This window comes from Crinia signifera, chromosome 9 (genome assembly GCF_055691185.1).
Source record: "Crinia signifera chromosome 9, ASM5569118v1, whole genome shotgun sequence".
NCBI classification, from domain to species: domain Eukaryota; kingdom Metazoa; phylum Chordata; class Amphibia; order Anura; family Myobatrachidae; genus Crinia; species Crinia signifera.
In genome coordinates, this window is record NC_139225.1 from 32,067,200 (window position 1) to 32,087,560 (window position 20,361).

Consider the following 20,361-nt stretch of genomic DNA (forward strand, 5'->3'; position numbering starts at 1 on the left):
AAGTGCAGTGAAAATAATTTCTCCATGTTTTTAGAGCTTGTTAAGTTCCCTCTTTTGCTTTTTTTTGTTTTTTTTGCTGTGCTCCGGTATATCTCATTATATGGATTGCTTACAAGTACAGTCACAGACAGTATCTTCTGTTTCAGTAGTATGTCACAAACTGCACGTATTTATGGAATTCCATTGATCTTTACACTTGGAAATAACAGTGATAAAAAAAAATGTGTGATATAACGGACCTAAAGGAAGGAAGGCCCTGCTCACAAACTTACAATTATTATTATTATTATTATTATTATAGGTAAATAGGCATGGATACACAGGGATAGATGTCTCCTATTGCATAATGGTCCGCCAGGTTGCAATGTTTCTCCCACATCCAGCAGGGGACACTGACATAACCATGGAGATTGGGATGTGATCTGGAGGAGCCAGCACTTTAAGAAATTGCTGGCTACTTCCCCACCCATTTCCCTCCAGACTGCAGTCTTTGGAAAAAAGTGCCCGGAGGAGTCGTCCGGGTTCAGGTCTCTCGGAGACTGAAGATTTTTTTATTTTATTTTTTATATTTTATTTTCTAGTAGTGTTTGTTTACTGCACAGGTCCCTGGAGGGAGCCAGGTCGTCACTGCATGCAGTGCACCTCCTGGGCTCAGCCACCGGGGAGTCACTCCCGGGGGCCCGCCGCAGCTGCATACAGCTTTCGTTACGGGCCCAGGGCTACCACATACCTACAGGGATAAGGAAATGGGCGCCGAGCGCCGTGTGGTCCTGGTCAGACTAGCTAGCTGACCAGGTGTGAGACAGGCAGCAGGGAGTCGCGGGAGCGTTCTCCCCACGGTTGTGTAACAGGCGGCGGGGTTCTTGCCAGATTCGCCGCAAGTTAGATGCAGTCAGCATCTACCCATCGGTTAGGTCCGTGCCTCTGGACTGGCGGCTGTGAGACAGTCTGCCAGGTTGCAATGTTTTTAGTGGGGTGCAGAGATGGAGATTTTTCTGGTGGGTGCACGGGCCTGTTGGGGCATCTCTGCTCCCTCCCGTGGCATGCAGCTGTGCAGTGTCTCGAAGCGCCAGTGGGCTCATATTGCGGGTATCCCGGCCATGGTCTGACCTCCCCACCCCCCGTGGGCTCACTGCTAATAAGTGTCTCGGAGTAGCCGGGAGCTCGCGTCTCAGATCTCCTGGCAGCAGTCAGTGTGGTGCACATCGCACCTGCAGCAGTCGCAGGCTGGACCGGCTGCGGGTGCTCGTCATCCCACGGAATCGGAGCCTATGGTAGGGTGTATGCTACGGTCACACAATAATGTTGGCCTAGGGTCAGGAGGATGGGAAAGGTGAGAAAAAATAAGTGAGGGTATGTGAGGACTGTAGAGTGATGTAATTGGATAGGAAGGTTTATGGAGGTTATGTGGGCTGTGCTGGAATTAGATCAGAAGGAAGTAAAGTCCATTTCATAATAGTGTTTCACAAAAGGTTCTAGTACGTCATTTAGTCAACATCACTTTTATTTCCAAATGATGTGCATTTAAGACCTGTGCTCATTATAACAAGGCCTCCAAGATAGCATGCTGCACAGTAATGGATTAAATGGTCAACACGTTTTAGGTAGACAGTCAATAGGTTGAAAGGAAAAAGATTTTTTAGGTGTCAATTTGGACAGCTGAGCCGGTGGACCCTCCAATTAAGTTACTGCGTAATGCGGTTGTGATGAATTTTTTAGTTGGTGCAGCTCGTAGAAAGTCCTGCAATTGGGAATGGGAGCAAATAATACGTGTGGATGAGAGACGCAGATCTTGTGGAGAGCGGAGCGGTTAGGTTGGAGCGGAGCAGTTGGGTTAGGAGATATTACGAGATAAGTGAAGAGATGTATGTCGGTGTAGTTTGGTTTCTGGCCATGTGTGTAAGTAATAGCATTTTATATTGAATATGGTAGAACACCGGTAACCAATGGAGGGACTGACAGAGTCTGGTTTTGCAGACGATGAACGCCTAGCTAGGAAGATTAGCCTCGTAGCTGCATTCTTGATGGATTGTAGCGATGACAGTCTGTATTGGGGAAGACCAATAAGGAGACTATTACAATAATTAATGCGGGAGATGATAAAAGCATGAAATAGTGTACGCGATGTCTTGTGTAAGGTACGGATGTATGTTGGATATGGTGTTTTTTAGACGCATGTAGTGTGAGTTTGAAAGAGATTGAATTTGGGAAACAAAGGACTGTTCAGAGTCAGGGATGACCCCTAGGCCGCAATCTTGTGTGAAATCCAAAAGCTCTGATTTGTTTGCCAAGAGATGTGGTATAGATTTAGAAAAAGCAGAGGACCAAATACTGAGCCCTGCGGTTCTCCAACCGATAGTGATAACGAGGAGGAGGTGGGATTAGAGAAGCAAACACTGAAAATGAGAACCAAGAACGGGCTTTGACCTAGGGATTGTAGTGTTTGCATGAGAAGAGGGTGGTCGACAATGTCAAAATCAGCAGAGATCAGAAGAATACAAGTGAGTAATGGCCTTTGGACTTAGCAGTGACCATATCATTCATTATTTTAGTCAGTGCTGTCTCTGTGGAGTGTTGGAAGCAAAAGCAATAAGTTGTGTTAGGTAAGAAGGTGTGTGAGGCGAGTGTGGGCAAGTCTCTCCAGTAGCTTTGAGGGGCATGGGACGGTAGTTTCAGAGAGTTTGGGTCAAAACATGTTTTATTGGAATGGGAGTAATCACGGCATGGCTGAGCAGTGATGGAAAGATACCAACAGAAAGAGAGAGATTACAGATTTTAGTTAAGGTTGGGGCTGAGCACAGGAGACAGTGCTTTACTTATTTGTGAGGGAGTAGGATCAAAAGGAGAGGTAGTAGAGTAGGAGGAAGATAGTGCACACTGATAGTGGCTGGTGGGTTGGGTGAGGGAGGGTTGAGAAGTGAAAGTAAAAGTGTCACAGATCAAAGTGAACGAAAAACTGTAGACGCTATCATTTGACTTTTAACTAGTAAGGAAATCAAAAAATCAGTTACATTCAGAAAAAAACAGAACCATACAAGCTACCTGCACTCTAGTACTGATGCTGATAGATGACAAAGCAGGGTGGCCCAATCACATGCCTTCCACACGCTATCTTCATTTTTTGATTTTTTTTTTTTTTTAATTGGTGTTTTTGTCACTGGCATTAAAAATACTGGGGTTCCTGAAGCACCCAGAAAGATGGTATCTGTTTGTATTGGTGACACAGGGCGGCAAGTGACATGATGCAAGGAGGGGAAGGCGCAGGAAGTGATGTCATTCTAGTTACAAATATAGCCCCCTATACAAAGTTCCTATATACCACTTCTTTGATAGGGAAAGGCCAGATCTGCAGCTGGACAGTAACGTACTGTAGACCTTATTCTGCCGCCTGCATGGCCGCCTGCCCATCCCCCCCACTCTCTCGCCAAGTTCCCTGCACGTCTGTGAATGGTTGTTTAGCATTAACGTCCTTTCGCAGCCTTGGGTGCGGGGGTGAAATCATTTGATGGTTGGTGACCATCGAATGAGTGCTACAGTGCTGGCAGATGTAAGACAACTCTTTGTTTTCTTACATTTGTGAGCGCCCTGTGCGGGAAGCGGGCAGGCAGCTGACATCCGCTAACGTCAACTGCCCGCCCCTGGCACCTGCGTCACTGGCGCATTTACGTGGGAACACCTAGCGTTTTCATGGGAATGAATACCCATTAAACACGGGGCGTACCCATGGGCATGACCACTCGCCGCTGCCCCACACCCCCACTGCTAGGTGCGAATGAGACGGGGACTCCACCATGCCCGCTCACACCAAGCTTCTGGGGAACAATGTGATCAGAAAGAAAGCCCTGTGTTCTGCAATGGACTTGTTTCCTCTTGCCTTCCCCTCATCGTCACACCTCCAACCTGTTCTCTCTACACTTGTGTTGTTGGACATAGCCTTGGAACTCGGGCAGGAATGTCTGGTCTCAGCTGCTAACTGCCCGGGGGCCAGGTCTGCACTGTGTGCGGAGGGCGTGGAACGCCATCCAAAAGAGTTGTCTGATAAACAAGTCAGATAGGTAACGCTGTGAAGTTCTGTGCCAGGTAGTTTTACAGACCAAGCATTAGGTACAGCCAATACATACTTTATACAACACAACAATAAGCTGGCTGTGTTGGCAATGAGTGTTGTTGTGTCTAGGTGAAGTCATAAACTGATTCATGGAACGTTACTCATGGAAAATCACCTAGACAGACCAAGCTGTTGTGTACGGGAGTCCTCGGAAAGACACTATTATTTATTAACAGTTTCTTACTGTATGTAGCACACACATATTCCGCAGCGCTGTACAGAGTATAGTTAAACATTCACATCAGTCCCTGCCCCAGTGGAGCTTACAATCTATATTCCCTACCACATGGGAATGGAACCCATGACCTCAGCGCTGTGAGGCAGTAATGCTAACCATTACACCGTCCGTAGTGCCCCACTACTTCATTTCTCCTGCATTTTGCCATGTGTAAAGCTAAACACATACTAATATGTATGTACACAGGGTGAGATTGGCCCACCGAGGTGCAGGGGAAATTCCTGGTGGGTCCTAATGTTATGTTATTCTCTCCCTTCCACACCAAGTTTCACCCTCTTGCCAATCAAAATGGGTGGTCACGACACAGCCCTGTGGGCCGTAACATAATGAACACAGTTCCTGCCAATGATTAGAATGGCGCTGTAGGTCTGCATTAATTCACTAACCTACAATTACATCATTCCTAAGCGCTTAGAAAGTGAATTTTTCCTTTTTTGGGGGGGAGCTACATATTTTGCCTTTACTAGACTTTATTGCAAATCTCATCAAGTTTTAGACACTGGCTAGTTAGTATGGGGGTCCCCTATCACCCATACAGTGCATTGTGGTGTGTATATATAGACCGGATCACTCAAATGTTCTTATTATACCTATTTTACATATAACTACTTCCCCAGTGTTATGGTGTACTCACCTACTGTGCATTGCTATCACCAGCCTGGTACATCATCATGCATGCATACACCATCAGTATTTACTAGATGCTGGGATGCGGAGCAGCACCAGCTATTATAGACTAGTTGCTGGGATGCGGAGCAACACCAGTTACTACAGCCTAGATCAGGCATTCCCAACCACGGTCCTCAAGGCACACCAACAGTGCAGGTTTTTGTGATATCCAGGCTTCAGCACAGATGGTTTAATCAGAATCAGTCAGGTACTAATTAAGTCACCTGTGCTGAAGCCTGGATATTACTAAAACCTGCACTGTTGGTGTGCCTTGAGGACGTGGTTGGGAATGCCTGGCCTAGATGCTGGGATTCGAAGCAGCACCAGCTGTTACAGCCTAGATGCTGGGATGTGGAGCAGCACCAGCTGTTACAGCCTAGATGCTGGGATGCGGAGCAGCACCAGCTGTTAAAGCCTAGATGCTGGGATGCGGAGCAGCACCAGCTGTTAAAGCCTAGCTGCTGGGATGCACACCAGCTGTTACAGCCTAGCTGCTGGGATGCGCATCAGCACCAGCTGTCACAGCCTAGCTGCTGGGATGCGCACCAGCTGTTACAGCCTAGCTGCTGGGATGCGGAGCAGCACCAGCTGTTACAGCCTAGCTGCTGGGATGCGGAGCTATTCAGGATTCAATGCTGTCAATGTGATGGGCCATTTAAATGGATTTAGGTGTTTTCAGTGTGAAAGCTGTTTGCACTTTGTTCATTGCATATACTGTATATAACGGGCCTTCTCCTGGGCCGGATGGAAACTGGACCTACTGTATGTGCTCCCGGTGCTGCAGCAACACTCCCTGCGGACCCTCCTGTAGCTTGGAGGAGCTGGGTAGCTTGTGGGCGTTAGGCTATTGTGAGGACAACTCTCCCATGCTGCCACACCGCTGTCAGTGCAGCAGAGAGGAGCCACGGCCTGAGGACCAGCACCATGGAGACATGTCCCTCCCAAAATGTCCGCATCCTCAGAGGAGACTGTTATTAACCCCTTGAGTGGTATGCCCGGAAATTTTCCTGGCTCAGCTGCACTGCAGCAGCGAGCTGTCCCTGAAAATTTCCGGGCATACCACAAATATGAAATAGGTGCGCGCCAGTGGTGTCCAGGTGTGCATCACTAGCGCAGCACCTCTAGAGCGTCCCCCCCCCAGTCATTCCCCCAACCCTCCCATCACCTTTGCTCCAGCGATCGCACGCCAGAGCTCTTCTAACCCCGCTCCCCCAGCCGCCTGCCGCCATTCTTTTAGTAGCAGTGATGTAGGCAGCAGGCTCGGGGATGTTCGGGGCGGCTTGGGGGACTCGGGAGCGCTCAGGCACCAGCCTGCCGCTGAGGTCACTGCTGAATGTGACAGGCCTGCGGCTAAGGCAGCAGGGACAGCGGTGGCAGGGAAGCTCCGGCGTACTAACGCCGGAGCAGAGGTGAGGGAGGGAGGGTCCGGCTTCCAACTGTGGTGGGTTTTGCTGGGGCAGGACAAACCTGCCCTGGTAGGTTTGTCCTGCCCCAGCAAAACCTACCACTCAAGGGGTTAATGATGGTTGCTGGGATGGGGGATCCCCTGACAATGAAATGGAAAAAGGTGGTTGCCTAGGCAACACAATCGGGCGCTGGATGGAATGTATTGCGAAGCTGCTACTTTAAAGGGAGTGAGAAATCCCTAAAATAAAAGATACAAAAAGGAGGAAGTAGCATTGCAATATAGGTACATCGCTGCTAGGGAGAACATCGTAATTTTGCCCCCTGCCAAAAGACTTTCTGGCAGAGCCCTACCCTTTAATACCTGCTCATCGTCAGGGGACAAATAGGAGGAAGTAGCGCTAAACAATTTAAATTTAGAAAGGTCAATGAAAGTGCTCATGTGCTCATTTATCAATAGGCCCCTTTCTCCAGGATTACTTTCTGTTTCACTATCGTGGGAATTTTTTTTTATAAAAAGGTTTAAATGTGTTTTTCTAAACCGTCCAGGGCTTTATTCTCAGCCTTTCGCATTCTTTCTTCCAGTTCACAGCTCGCCAGAAAGTGTATAACATTGCTAATGAGCTGCTGCAGACAGAGAAAGCGTATGTGTCCCGGTTACATCTTCTGGACCAGGTGAGACCGCGGTCTTCTGTTACGAAACTTCCTCTTTATTATCATTCTATCTCCCTCCCTCATGTTCTTTCATGTACCATCTTTTTAAACTGGACAGGTGTAGAACGGGATACGGTCACTAGGACTACAGCATGATGGTTGACATGCAGGAAGGTCGACATAGTTTAGGTCGACACAAGCATTATTTCTAACATGGTCAGCATGGGGAAGGTCGACGTTGGGTTTTTCACATTCTTTTGAGCCGACATGTGCCGACAGGCGGGATTTCATGCCCTACCATCCACTAGGGTGTGGTGGGAGAATACAATTGTGCGCCAAGCCTAGTGAGGCACCGTGCCCGAAGCATGGCGAGTGCAGCAAGCCAAGCGAGGGGACACGGTGCTACGTTTCAGTGTCCATGTCGACTGTGTAGAGAATTGGGACAAAAAAATGTGAAAAACGGTTTGACTGTCGACCTACCACCATACCGACCTAATACTTGTGTCGACCTAATGACCCTGTCGACTTAACCCTACAGTCATGTCTACCTTCCTGCATGTCGACATTCCTGCATGATGTCCTAATGCTTGTCGACCATCATGCTGTCTACCCAATGATCCATACCCTGTAGAACAGGCATGTCCAACGTTGGCCCTCCAGATGTTGTGAAACTACACATCCCAGCATGCTTTGCAATAGTTTTAGCATTCTCTAATAGCAAGACTGTGGCAAAGCATGCTGGGATGTGTAGTTTCACAACATCTGGAGGGCCAACGTTGGACATGCCTGCTATAGAGCATCCTGTAGCCCAGTGGTTCCCAAACTTTTTGAATCACGGCACCCTACAGTGTAAGAATATTTTTCTTGGCACCCCCTAGGCCCAAAGTTTGTTACTGAAAAAAAAAATTAAGTAAGTTGCAATTACATTTTATCCTTCGGCCCAGTTATGTGGTGAGGAACATGATTCACTTCTGTTCACCCACATATTTTATAAATGGAAGCCACAAGCGCTGATTTTGCCATTTTCATTGACTATAAATAATTTGAATTGGTTCTGGACCACCAACCTGAGCACCCCTGCAAGTGCTCCGCAGCAGCCCAGGGAGCTACTGCACACAGTTTGGGAACCACTGCTGTAGCCAATCAGATCATTAGACTGATCACAGCAGCACAGGCATTTGATCTTGTTGGAAGCCGCAAACTCCCTGCGGGGAATGTACTAAGAGACCCTCTTTCGCTTTCTCTTTCTTAGTAGATTTGCTCCTTTGTCGCAGACATGGAGAAGTAAATTTACTAAGAGATCTATTGAAGATGGGATGTTGCTCATAGCAATAAGATTCTACCTATTTATTTAGCACCTTCTAGAAGATGATAGATTTTGGTTGCTATGGGCAACATCCCATCTTCAGTAGATCTCCCGTCGTAGTAAATTTACCTATCCATGTCTGTGACAAAGAAGCAAATCGAATAAGAAAGAGGGTAGATGTACGAAGCCGTGATAAGCATGCCTTGGCATCCAATCAGCATCGAAGTAACATTTATAAAGTGCATTCTATACAATTATATGGAGCAGCTGATTGGTTGCCATGGCACCCTTCTGTACTCTTGTAACTGATTCCAGATCGTTGTGGACTTGAGTACCTGTAAGTAAACCAAGGTGCTCACATCGGACTTATCTCATCCTCTCCTTCACAGGTGTTCTGCGCTCGGCTCATGGAGGAAGCTGGCACAAAGGGCTCGTTTCCCATTGAAGTGGTCATGGGAATTTTCTCCAACATCTGCTCCATATATTGCTTCCATCAGCAGTTTCTGCTGCCCGAGCTGGAGAAACGCATGCAAGAATGGTGAGTTACCAGCATTAATGATTACGTGTAGGCCTCTGTATGGCTCCCAAGTGGAGGAATTGGCAAGGTGTGGGATATTGTAGCATACTAATAAATAATAAATGAGTGAGTGCATAGAACGGGGCCACAAACCTCTCAAAATCTAGACGAACATTGATACTTGCATTCGCCAGTGTGTGCAGCTGTCTAATAACAGGATGCAGTTGAAAGTAAGGGGGTCTTCTGCTATGAAAAGGGTTCCATACCTCGATCTCTTCTGATGTGGCCAAACACACATGGTTATTACTGATTCATGTGTTTCGGGGGGGTTGGCCACAGACCCCTGGGAATCAGTTATTTGAAGAATGCTACCTAGGCCTCTCCTATAATGCAGGTCATGGGCCGTGCAGCAGGGGTGGTCAAAGCGATCCATGAGGTCTACCAACAGTCCACGTTTTCCAGACCATCTGTGGATCTGTAGAATGTGTCAGTTAGGAATGAATGCAACGCGTCTAAAAAAATGATCAATTAGTAATGACTGCACCTGTGCACCAGCTAGGTGTTTTGAAAAATGTGACAGTTAGTAATGAGTACACCTGTGCAGCAGCTAGGTTGTCTGGAAAATGTGACAGTAATGACTGCACCTGTGCACCACCTTGGTGGTCTGAGAAACGTGACAGTAATGACTGCACCTGTGCACCAGCTAGGAGGTCTGGGAAATGTGACCATTAGAATAGAATCTTTAATTATCATAAAATGCCCACATACAATGAACATTAAACGAAAATCAATTGTGAACGATACAAATATGCAAGCAGAGGCATTAAAAAACGGTAACGCATGACTACAAGATTCATACGTGGATCGCAGTGTTTTAACCCTGAGTATTTAAAGGGACTGCATCTGTGCACCAGCTGGGTGGTCTGGAAAATGTGACCATTAGTAATGACTGCATCTGTGCACAAGCTAGGTGGTCTTGGAAATGTGACCGTAATGACTGCACTTGTGCACAAGCTAGGTGGTCTTGGAAATGTGACAGTTAGTAGTGACTGTACCTGTGCACCCATAAGGTGGTCTAAGAAATGTGACAGTTAGTTATGACTGTACCTGTGCACCCGTTAGGTGGTCTGGGAAATGTGACAGTTAGTAATGACTGTACCTGTGCACCCATTAGGTGGTCTGGGAAATGTGACAGTTAGTAATGACTGTACCTGTGCACCCATTAGGTGGTCTGGGAAATGTGACAGTTAGTAGTGACTGTACCTGTGCACCCATTAGGTGGTCTGGGAAATGTGACCTGTTGGTAGTTCTCCATTACCAGTTTGTCCAACCCGGACCTATAGAGGGTTATTCTAGTTCATCCACTCAGATGCAAATTTGCATCCTTGCGAGTACACCAGATCCCGCCTTGCGAATGGTAATACGCCGGCCCACCATTCGCAAGGCGTGTACGTTCGCACTGGCTGCAAATGGATGTTTCACATAAGCATCCATTCGCATGCCACTGGGACCCTCCCACAACTTCCGATGGTCACTGACCATCGAAAGATGTGGAAGGTGTGCGCATATGTAAGGTTGCTCTAAGCAACTTTACATATGAGTGCACGGTCTGGGGAAGTGGACGGTCAGCTGCCCGCCCCCCGCATGTCCATCACGGTCTCATTAGCATGAGAACCCCCAAGCGTTCTCATGGGAACGCACATGAAACGCTGGGCGTTCCCATATGCTAATACAGAAATGTGCATGAATAATAAACTAACATCGCCCCCATGTGAACCAATGTGCGCTTACGAATGGACCGGAGTAAGGCATCTGTTGATACTGCATATTTCATAGCGATTAATGGGTGTTTTACCTAATTTGTAGAAAGTTGATACAAAGTCATGTAAAAGAATGACACTGAAATGGACTTGCACATAAATATGTAAAAATCTGTATGTTTTTTTTTTTTTACATTTAGGGACAGTAACCCCAGGATCGGGGACATCCTTCAAAAATTGGCTCCATTCCTTAAAATGTACGGGGAGTATGTGAAGAACTTTGACCGAGCCATGGAGCTGCTGAACACCTGGACAGAGCGGTCATCCCAGTTCAAGAGCATTATACAGGAAGTGCAGGTGAGGACTCCGCCTTTGTTCCCAGAATCCTTTTCTGCATGTGCAGGTGGCCCTGAACTCTGTTGATGCAGCAAAACCCAGTCCCCAAGATCCATTCCTTGTGTGTGTCCAATCTGTTCTTTCCTGAGTGATCGTCGTTGTACCGTATATGCAGCAATGCAGAAAAGATACTGTATATGTCCGTGCATCTTAATGGCATCTGATCTATTTTACCATCTAGTTCAGAAAACAAAGCGAAGGAGGAAGGGCAGTAAGAGATGGTGTAGGGGGCACATCATTCGCCCAAATGGTAGTATTCGTAAAAATAGCTCCCATTCTACTAATGTCATGTCATTAACCTTTTATTATCATTCTAATGCCATCATGGTCTAATTCAGCTCCGGCTTTATGGAACACACTTTCCCGCACAGTTCGACAGGCCCCCACTCTAGAATGCTTCAAAAACAAGACTTTCCTGTTTACTCAAGCATTTCCTTCATTCCCTTCAGTATTGTTTATGAAAAGCTTTTCTGTACTTCATTGTTCCTGTACTGTATTACATTCATTCTATCTGTTAAGCACCTTGAGTCCTATTGGAGAAAGAGCGCTATATAAATAAAATGTATTATTATTATTATTATTATCATGGTGATATACTATAGGGTAGGCATGTCCAAACTATGGCCCTCCAAATGTTGTGAAACTACAAGTCCCATCATGCCTTGCCACAGATTTGCTATTAGGGAATGCTTAAACTATGGCAAGGCATGCTGGGATGTGTAGTTTCACAACAGCCTGGAGGACATGCCTGCTATAGAGGATATTCAATCCCGGACAAATTTCCTGGCCAGGCGAACAACATCAATAATTTGCTGATTAGTATTCAATCACTGGCGTTTTTTGCCCATTTTTGAGTAAATTGTTATACATGCTGTTGGGAGGGGGGGAGCTGACTCGGGAATGGCAAATAATGGGGGAAACCGGATGCGAATTTTGTCAAAACTACACTAATTCGTAGAAATTTTTACAATCCATGTAGTTTTCGCCGTTGTTGTATTTTTCCCCGAAAAATCAGCACAGTGATTGAACAGGGGAAATTCGCCCTAAAAACAGGTGAAAATTGCAGATTTCCAAAAATTTCACCCAGGATTATATACTCTCCCTATGTGTGTGAGCCACCAATAAGAGACGCTGCACATGTAGCTAATATAACCCAGGTTAGGAATAGGAATGCTATACTTCAATTTGCAACCAGTAATTACCAGATGCTAAGATTGGAGCGGCCAGAAGGAATGTTTGGCTCTGCAGTAAAGGGACTTTGAGGTTTCTAAACTTCCTTTTAACCCATATAAGAGCACCGCCCCAGGGCAAGCGCCTTGATTAGTGATCTTCACACTGTGCAAGTCATAATTGACAATTTAGATGCTAATGAATTAAAGGTCACCAGTGATTAGCTTAATGAAGAAACTCAGAGTGACTTGTAGTACACAGATGGGGTGGGGTGGAATTCCAACATTCATTTACTGTTCAGCCATTGTCATGGAGGGTGTGTCTCTGTCTTTCATAGCTGATGCCAATGCTTTCACCTGTGTTGGCCTCACCATCGTTCTCTGTATTATCTATATAAATATATATCTAGTCCTCGAGCATAACTACTTATAAGATCGTTATATATTGCCGAATACAAGCATTTGCTATATGTTACAGACCATTGGTCCTCCAATGTATCCCTGCAGCAGCCTGGTTACAGCAAACTTTTGCAGACATTATGCCAGCTAAAATCCTTTGCCATCGATGGCACAGCAAAACCTTTGTTTTGCTTTTGTTTAAAGTGCTGGGACACTGAGCATAGCCCAATTCCCACATTCTGATTGGCCCACGGGTCATTCAGTCAAAGAAAATGGATGACCATCAATAGTTAAAACTATTGATGGTCATCCAACACATAGTTTATTACTATCCAGGAATGGAAGCTGTATCACCATCGATGGCGACTGCACCGATTGCCATCCCTACCACAAAGTTCCTAAGACGCACATTGAGGCAGGAAGCATGAGGAGTGTGGGGGCAGAAGCAGTGAGAGACAGCTCCGCCTCCACACTCCCATGGGAGTATCTGCGGCATCAGTGCTCGTGCGGCCATTTTAACTCCTCGTCACAGCGGAAGTCATGGGCCATGCTGCAGTACTAGTAACAGTGCCTGTGGGGACCATGGGACGGCTGCCCCTATCACCCCTGCGTTAATCCGGCCCTGTGCCAGTGAGTCCTGGATGGTGATGTTCGGGGTGGCAGTTGGTGCGGTGCCCCTATTTAAATTTTGGACTATGCCATAGCCCTACTTCTGGAGCGGTGACTGATTTTAAGTGATTAATGAAAAATGGGACCTGTTACACTTATACGATGTCTGCGTCAGCATATGCTGACATACTATGTTGCTGTTGACCATAAGCTTGTGTCAACCTTTTGTCAATATCGACTTTGGGTATGTCGACCAATCCGAGGTGTCGACCTGGTGGCTGATGACAGAGACATTTTCTACCATTTATATCGTAACCAGAGAAAGTGCGCTGTATAAATAAAGCGTACTTATTCAGATAACGCAACTCGGCATTTGCGGTTTGTCTGCACACCCACATGAAGCCGTACATAGGGATTGTACAGTGCAGATGTTAATACTCTGTTTCTCTTTGTGTACCAGAGGGAGGAGGCCTGTGGTAACCTGACATTGCAGCATCACATGTTGGAGCCTGTCCAGAGGATTCCGCGCTATGAGCTGCTCCTGAAAGACTATCTCCAGAAACTGTCAGACGAATCCGGAGACCGAAGCGATGCAGAGAGTAAGTCACACTATGTCAGGTTCTCCAGCCATAACGGTACCTCTATCCCAGCATGCTTTGCTTGTCAATGGCGGCAGGTCATCCTAGGACATAAAGTTCCACAATTCAAACACTAGCACAATATACCTGCCCCTGATAAATGATAATGGACATCTGTCACGTACAGTATGCCTTTGATTGTCCAATTAAATTCTCAATATTATCTGTACTCTTTGTCAGCAAGAGAAAGATTTGTACAGGTCTCATATATTTAAGGGGTTTACCTCAAGAGCGTTCTTTTTGATGATTTTCATTGGCGGAGGAGCTACTCTGCATATCCAGGCATGTATTTGTTAATTGTTTATATATAACCACACTGCCCCCAGGTAGCTGCAAAGCGCCATTTACTCCCGATTGATCTGTACCATCAAACGCCTAAGGCTGGGCATACACCAGGCCCGATCAACCTTCGGTTCTCCAGCTGTTGTGAAAGCTACTAGTCCCAGCATGCCTTGCCACAGTTTTAGCACTCCATAATGGCAAAACTGTGGCAAGGCATGCTGGGACGAGTAGTTTCCTAACAGCTGGAGAACAGGTTGGCCAGATCTGGTATCCTCTGCAGATATCCTCTGCATAAAAACTGCATGTCCCAACTGGGCAGGCAACTACCAGTACCCCACTGCTTGTGCAGCATGTGAATTGGTGGTTAGTAGAACACCTGTACCCCCAGCACAGCACTACACAGCCGACGCAGTATGCCAGAACTATGTCATTCAGGGACCTATTGCACAGGCACAGTGGCCAACGGACCAGCGATATATTGACCGTTCGGTTGAAGCGAATAGGACAGCCACTGCGTGCTTTAAGATGCATTGACCTTGAGCTGGCCTCACATGTAAAGCCGTCACCAGTCAGCCATCTTGGTACATTATTGGGGAATAATTGCACTTTTTGGGGCCTGTAACCTGGAGGATTGAAGTGCGGTCCAGTTTGAAAAGTAAATAAGGCTGCCCGACGTCCTCCAGAAAGAAGTTTCAGGTCCTCTGCTGACCTGGAGGAGCGAGCAGGGGCTTACAGATCCAGCTTGTGTAGTGAGGAATGGCTGGACAGAGCGTGGGCAGCTTTCGTCACAGTACATGATTTTTAAGTCCTCTGATTGTTGTATTAAGTCAGGTGAGACAGAAATAGTGCTGGTGGAACCAAGGGTAACGAGACGGAGTGGATTCATACATTTAGGATGCAGTATATGTTTTATCTGCACGATTGTATAATGAAAAGGGTTTATGTTCTGCCCCAGGAAGGTTCATGATTCCATACTGGATATTGGCAATGCTTTGCAGCCATGTCGTTCTCTGTTATGTCTACATGATACACCTAAAAACCTAGATTCTCAAATCTGCCCAATAATTGTATAGTCTGTACCAAGCTTTAGTTTCGTGGTGGTGGGGGGGGGGGCAGGTTTTTAACCCTTTCAGGTCCAATGTCTAGTCCGGCTCAACAGCCCTAGTGCTAGTAGCAGATCCAATGGTGAGCCACTTTAAAATAAGAACAGTAACATCGTACAACATTTAATTTAGACCATTTTTTTTAATAAAAGAATAAAAAAAATGACAATTCATTTAAACCAGACTATTTGAATTGCGAAAAAAAAAAAATTGGACTGCAAAGGGTTAAATCCATGTATTATTCATAGAACCATAGAATTTGACATGAGATAAGAACCACTTGGCCCATCTAGTCTGCCCATGTACACACGCACACTTGGCTTCATTTTTTTTTGGGAGCCAGTTAACGTACGCATATATTTTTGGATTGTGGGAGGAAACCGGAGTACTCGGAGGAAACCCATTGAAGCACAGGGAGAATATACAAACTCCACAAAGTGAGGGCCAACCAAGTAACATACAATATGTTAGAGTCAAAGAAACCACATTCACTATTTAAAGTGATACAAAGGTTATCTGTATGATATACAAGGTTTATTTATTATTTATTTATTAACAGTTTCTTATATAGCGCACACATATTCCGCAGCGCTTTACAGAGGAAATTTTGAACATTCACATCAGTCCCTGCGCCAGTGGAGCTTACAATCTACATTCCCTACCACATGTACACGCACACAGACATTCTAGGGTTAATTTTGTTGGGAGACAATTAACCTACCAGTATATTTTTGTTGTGGATTAACGGATCGATTGGGTTCAGAGGTCGATGGCGTCTAGTTAGATGTCTACCCTTGCTTACTCTCTACTCTGCGCTTGCTACTGTTGACCAGGTTCCCGTCAATGCTTCCTCTCGTCAATCTACCATCACTGTCTATGTAAACACGGACGACCAAGTATAGATGTCTAACTAGACGCCGTTGACCTCTAGTGGTCGACCATGGTATTGTCGAGCTGAACCCGGTCTATCCGCCGTCAGGATACAGATACACAACAACATATGTTGAATAATAAATACCTATGTTGTATAGAAAAAATAGTTATCTAATGCAAAGATCTTCATGATGGAATGTTTAGGTATGGCTATTTCACAAACCAATGTAATGTTATGTTATTTGCTCTTTCTGACTATGAAGTTTCTATTTAAGCAACAAATTCCATAGATGTTTATTGTGGCATACATTACATTTGGATATGCATAACTTATTGTTAGGAGCCCAGGACACGATTTATACAACTAACAATCTGTCTCCCTGCAGAGTCTTTGGATCTTATTGCTACAGCAGCTGAGCACTCTAATGCAGCTATAAGGAAAATGGTAAGTGGACCCTAGGCTCTTGCTTTGCTACGGTGGTGATTTACCAGGGGAGTCACACTCCTGGTGCGGCCTGCAGCCGGGTATCACCCGTAAAAAAAAGGGTTGACATCAAAGTGCTGGCTCTTCTGCAGTGACAGGAGTCGGATGCTGCAGTATGATACTCTCCTGCAGCACTAGGCTCCTGTCATAGATAAAGAGCCAGCACTGCAGACAGCCAAGTCTCTAAGGGCAGCTAGCATCTCTGGTGATGCAGGATGCACCCCCGGAGTGAAGAAACTAGGTTCCCCTGACACCACACCCCCTTTCCAGGTGGCCGCACCTCTGGTGCGGGGTGGAGAATGTTAATACAGAGTGCACACCAGTTGTCACCACACCTGGTGACCCCTCCTGAGGTTTACCAAACCTTCAAAAGCTCAATTGCCTATAGCAACCAGATTATAGCAATTGCTTGTACAATGTACTGGATACTTGATTGCTAGAATCTGGTAGGTTGCTATGGGCAACTCCTTAACCCCTCCTCTTTATAAGGTTTGATAAATATGTTCCTTCATTATCACCCAGTCCCTTTCTCTCGTACACCCCTAAGCTCCAGCTCTCACATCTCCTCTTCCATTTCCCCAGGAGCGGATGCACAAGCTACTGAAGGTATACGAACTCTTGGGCGGCGAGGAAGACATTGTGAGCCCCACTAACGAGCTGATAAAAGAGGGACACATTCTGAAACTGTCAGCAAAGAATGGGACCACCCAGGACAGATACCTCATACTGGTGAGCAGTCCACCACCATCACTGGAGGGTCACTGCGGACCGTTATATATTTTAGCAAAAAGAGATGGCAAATATTTAAGTTCCTTTTCCGTCACATTTAAGTCAAAGCTGAAATCTAAATTGTTTATGGAGACTGGCTAGTTGTGTCCTGTCTATTCTGTTAGTCCGGAAGATTAAGGTGCTGATTAATGATGGCGTAGCCTAAAGGTGTGTAACCGGTCCAGCATAACCTTGACAATTCATTGTAAGAGAGGAAATGTATGTACTTAAGGGAATCCCCCTGAAATGTGTTCTAAAAATACGCAATACTGACACGGAGAACTGTTCAGGGAATGTATTGGGCATTACTGGGAGGTGGCAATAATGGCGGTCATGATATGGGAGTGCCATGGGATGGAGAGGAATCTCAGCTGCTGACATAAGACGCCAAACTCAGACTAAAGGTCCATACACACTGGGCGACTATGCCCATCGTGTATGGACAGCGATGTTCTCATTCATCGCTGGGGGAAAAGCCGCTCAGTACATACACACTGAGCGGCTTTCCCACTGCCCGGCGCCGACGGCGGGGGGGAGGATGGCTTTGCATAGCGCAGAGCTATGCAAAGCCACCCTCAAAGCCGCTCATCTGCTGGTAATACCAGCAGATGAGCGGCTTTTCCAGCGATGATGCGGAAGTGCGCAGCAGCGCTCACCGCTGGGGCATACACACTGGGCGACTTTCAGCTCAAAGTGTGTATGGGTCTTAAGAAATGCAAGGCTGATGGAAGTTTCCATGGTGCGACCAATGTTTGCAGTCTCACATTCCAGGCAGCATTGCAGTGTGCATAGAAAGCAAAAGTGGGGGCCTCGGGTGTTGCACACTGCTGCAGAGGGCGAGGGGTCTGTAGCAGCAATAGCGTAAAGCCACAGATGCAAATGCATGCAACTCTAAAGGCCACTTGATTCAGTATGCAGTAGGGTGCCGCGTGACTCTCTGACAGTCGGGATCCCTACAGTCAGTATATGGATGCCACAATCCTGAATGTTCAACTGCCCGACAGATGGGATCCCGATCAATAGGGGTTATTCTCCATCGTGGGAGTGTACGAACCCCATGGAGGGAGAATGGAACCTATGGCAAGCACAGTGTCAGAGTACCGGCAGCCGGTCAGATACTAGGATTCCGACCGCCGGACAGTCATACCACAACCATTGCAGGCTGCGGTGCGAGCAAAAATGATAATAATTAACAGATAGAATGAATGTAATACAGTACAGGAACAATGAAGTACAGAAAAGCTTTTCATAAACAATGCTAAGGGAATGAAGGAAATGCTTCTTGAAGGCAAATATTGAAGCTTTTGGTAGGCAAAGACCTTCACCAGATGTACTATTCTAAGGATTGCTGTATCCTTTATACTGTGTGTTATTTTCATCTGTTTTAGAAATAAAACCCCTTTTAGATTACCATGTGTCCTCCATGGTTTATGGTTTCCTAGGTCACTACAGCATAGTACATGAAAAGCTCAGTTCCAGACTCATAACTGATGTGTCCTGTAGTAACGATGTTCCTCTGTTCACAGTTCAATGACCGCTTACTGTACTGTGTGCCGAAGCTGCGTCTGATTGGCCAGAAATACAGTGTGAGAGCCAGGATTGATGTGGAGGGGATGGAGGTGAGCGTATAAAATAACCTTTCCATGGCTAGTTAGCACCTAAAAATACAGTATTCAGCACGGCTCAGTTACACTTTCTCTTCTTTCCTTAGCTGAAGCACAGCAGTAGCCCCAATCTGACCAGGACATTTCTAGTGTCTGGAAAACAGCGATCCTTGGAGCTCCAAGCCAGGTATTCATAGGCACAGATTGATTTCACTCTGCTAGAACTGAGACTGGAGGGAGGCTTGATACAGATCTATAACTGTTAGATGATTGCATTTATGGGTGACTTGAGATAAATCAGAATACATGGCGTTATCTTCTAGGCCAGTGTCGGCGGAGCACCCATATGGTTGAGTGCCACTGCGGACATGCAGTTAAGATGCTGTTACAGCGGGTATGGGTCATTGGATCCACCCATATTAGGTTGACATGCATTGGGTTAACACGTAAAATAGGTCGACAGGGTTGGAAAGTCAAGAGAAGCATCTACAGGTTCTGTCATCTACAGACTCTGCTTCTGCAATACGCCATTTGCTATGTATTCTTCTGATGAGAGCGATTTACTATAAACAGACTTTTTCTATTTGTCATTTTTCTTTTATATAGAACTGAAGAAGAGAAAAAAGACTGGATACAGGTGACTATATCTGCAATTACAGGGGGGTTCCCAGCAAAGTACTAGTAACCCCCCCTTACTTATGTGTGGGGAGGGAACTGGCAGGAGGGAAACTGTCTAGTTTAAATTAATTGTAATATCTTTTTTTTTTTTATTCAAAAATGGTCTACATTGAATGGTGAACGATGTTAATCTTCATATTTTAAAGTGGCCAATTTTGGATCTGCTACTAGCGCTTGGGCTGTTGAACCTGACTAGACATTGGACCTGAAAGGGTTAATGCTGTCAGATAAATATCAACAATGTTAAGTTTATCATTGTTGTTTATTTATATGGCGCCACAAGGGTTCCGCAGCGCCTAAAAGAATATCAGAATCAACTTGATTTGCCAGGAATTTTTTGCGGATTACAGTGCAGCATCAAGCAGGGATAAAAGGGGGGGGGGGGGGGGCATTACATACATTACACTGAGACATTACATGCGGGGAACACATACCCGCCGAGCAGCACAGCACAAGGCAGTGGTAAATAAAGATTGTTGCAGCAGTGGACAGGACACTGTAATAATTACCATGGTGGCCGAGACCTAGGGGTTGGAGTATGGAGTAAAAATTATTTCTAGTTTGCGTACCAACATCTCTATCAGAAATGTGCAAAATATCTGCTAAAATTGCCAGTGTCTCTCACATTTGTTATATAAATTCAAATAAAAAATGTTGCGTAAAAAGGATTCTATTTCCTATATAGCACAGGTCTTCAACCTG

At 45.9% G+C, this 20,361-nt stretch overlaps 1 protein-coding gene across 3 annotated transcripts in view; it reads left to right on the forward strand.

Moving 5' to 3' along the window:
* FGD1 (FYVE, RhoGEF and PH domain containing 1) overlaps window positions 1-20,361 on the forward strand; it is a 109,860-nt gene that overhangs the window by 80,505 nt on the left and 8,994 nt on the right. For all 3 annotated transcript variants that reach the window (XM_083158707.1, XM_083158706.1, XM_083158708.1), the window contains 9 exons: window positions 7,005-7,094; window positions 8,769-8,917; window positions 10,857-11,013; window positions 13,690-13,828; window positions 16,512-16,570; window positions 17,192-17,338; window positions 18,904-18,996; window positions 19,089-19,168; window positions 19,588-19,618. In XM_083158707.1, coding sequence (XP_083014833.1) covers window positions 7,005-7,094; window positions 8,769-8,917; window positions 10,857-11,013; window positions 13,690-13,828; window positions 16,512-16,570; window positions 17,192-17,338; window positions 18,904-18,996; window positions 19,089-19,168; window positions 19,588-19,618 — 945 coding nt within the window. The remainder of the gene's footprint in view (window positions 1-7,004; window positions 7,095-8,768; window positions 8,918-10,856; window positions 11,014-13,689; window positions 13,829-16,511; window positions 16,571-17,191; window positions 17,339-18,903; window positions 18,997-19,088; window positions 19,169-19,587; window positions 19,619-20,361) is intronic.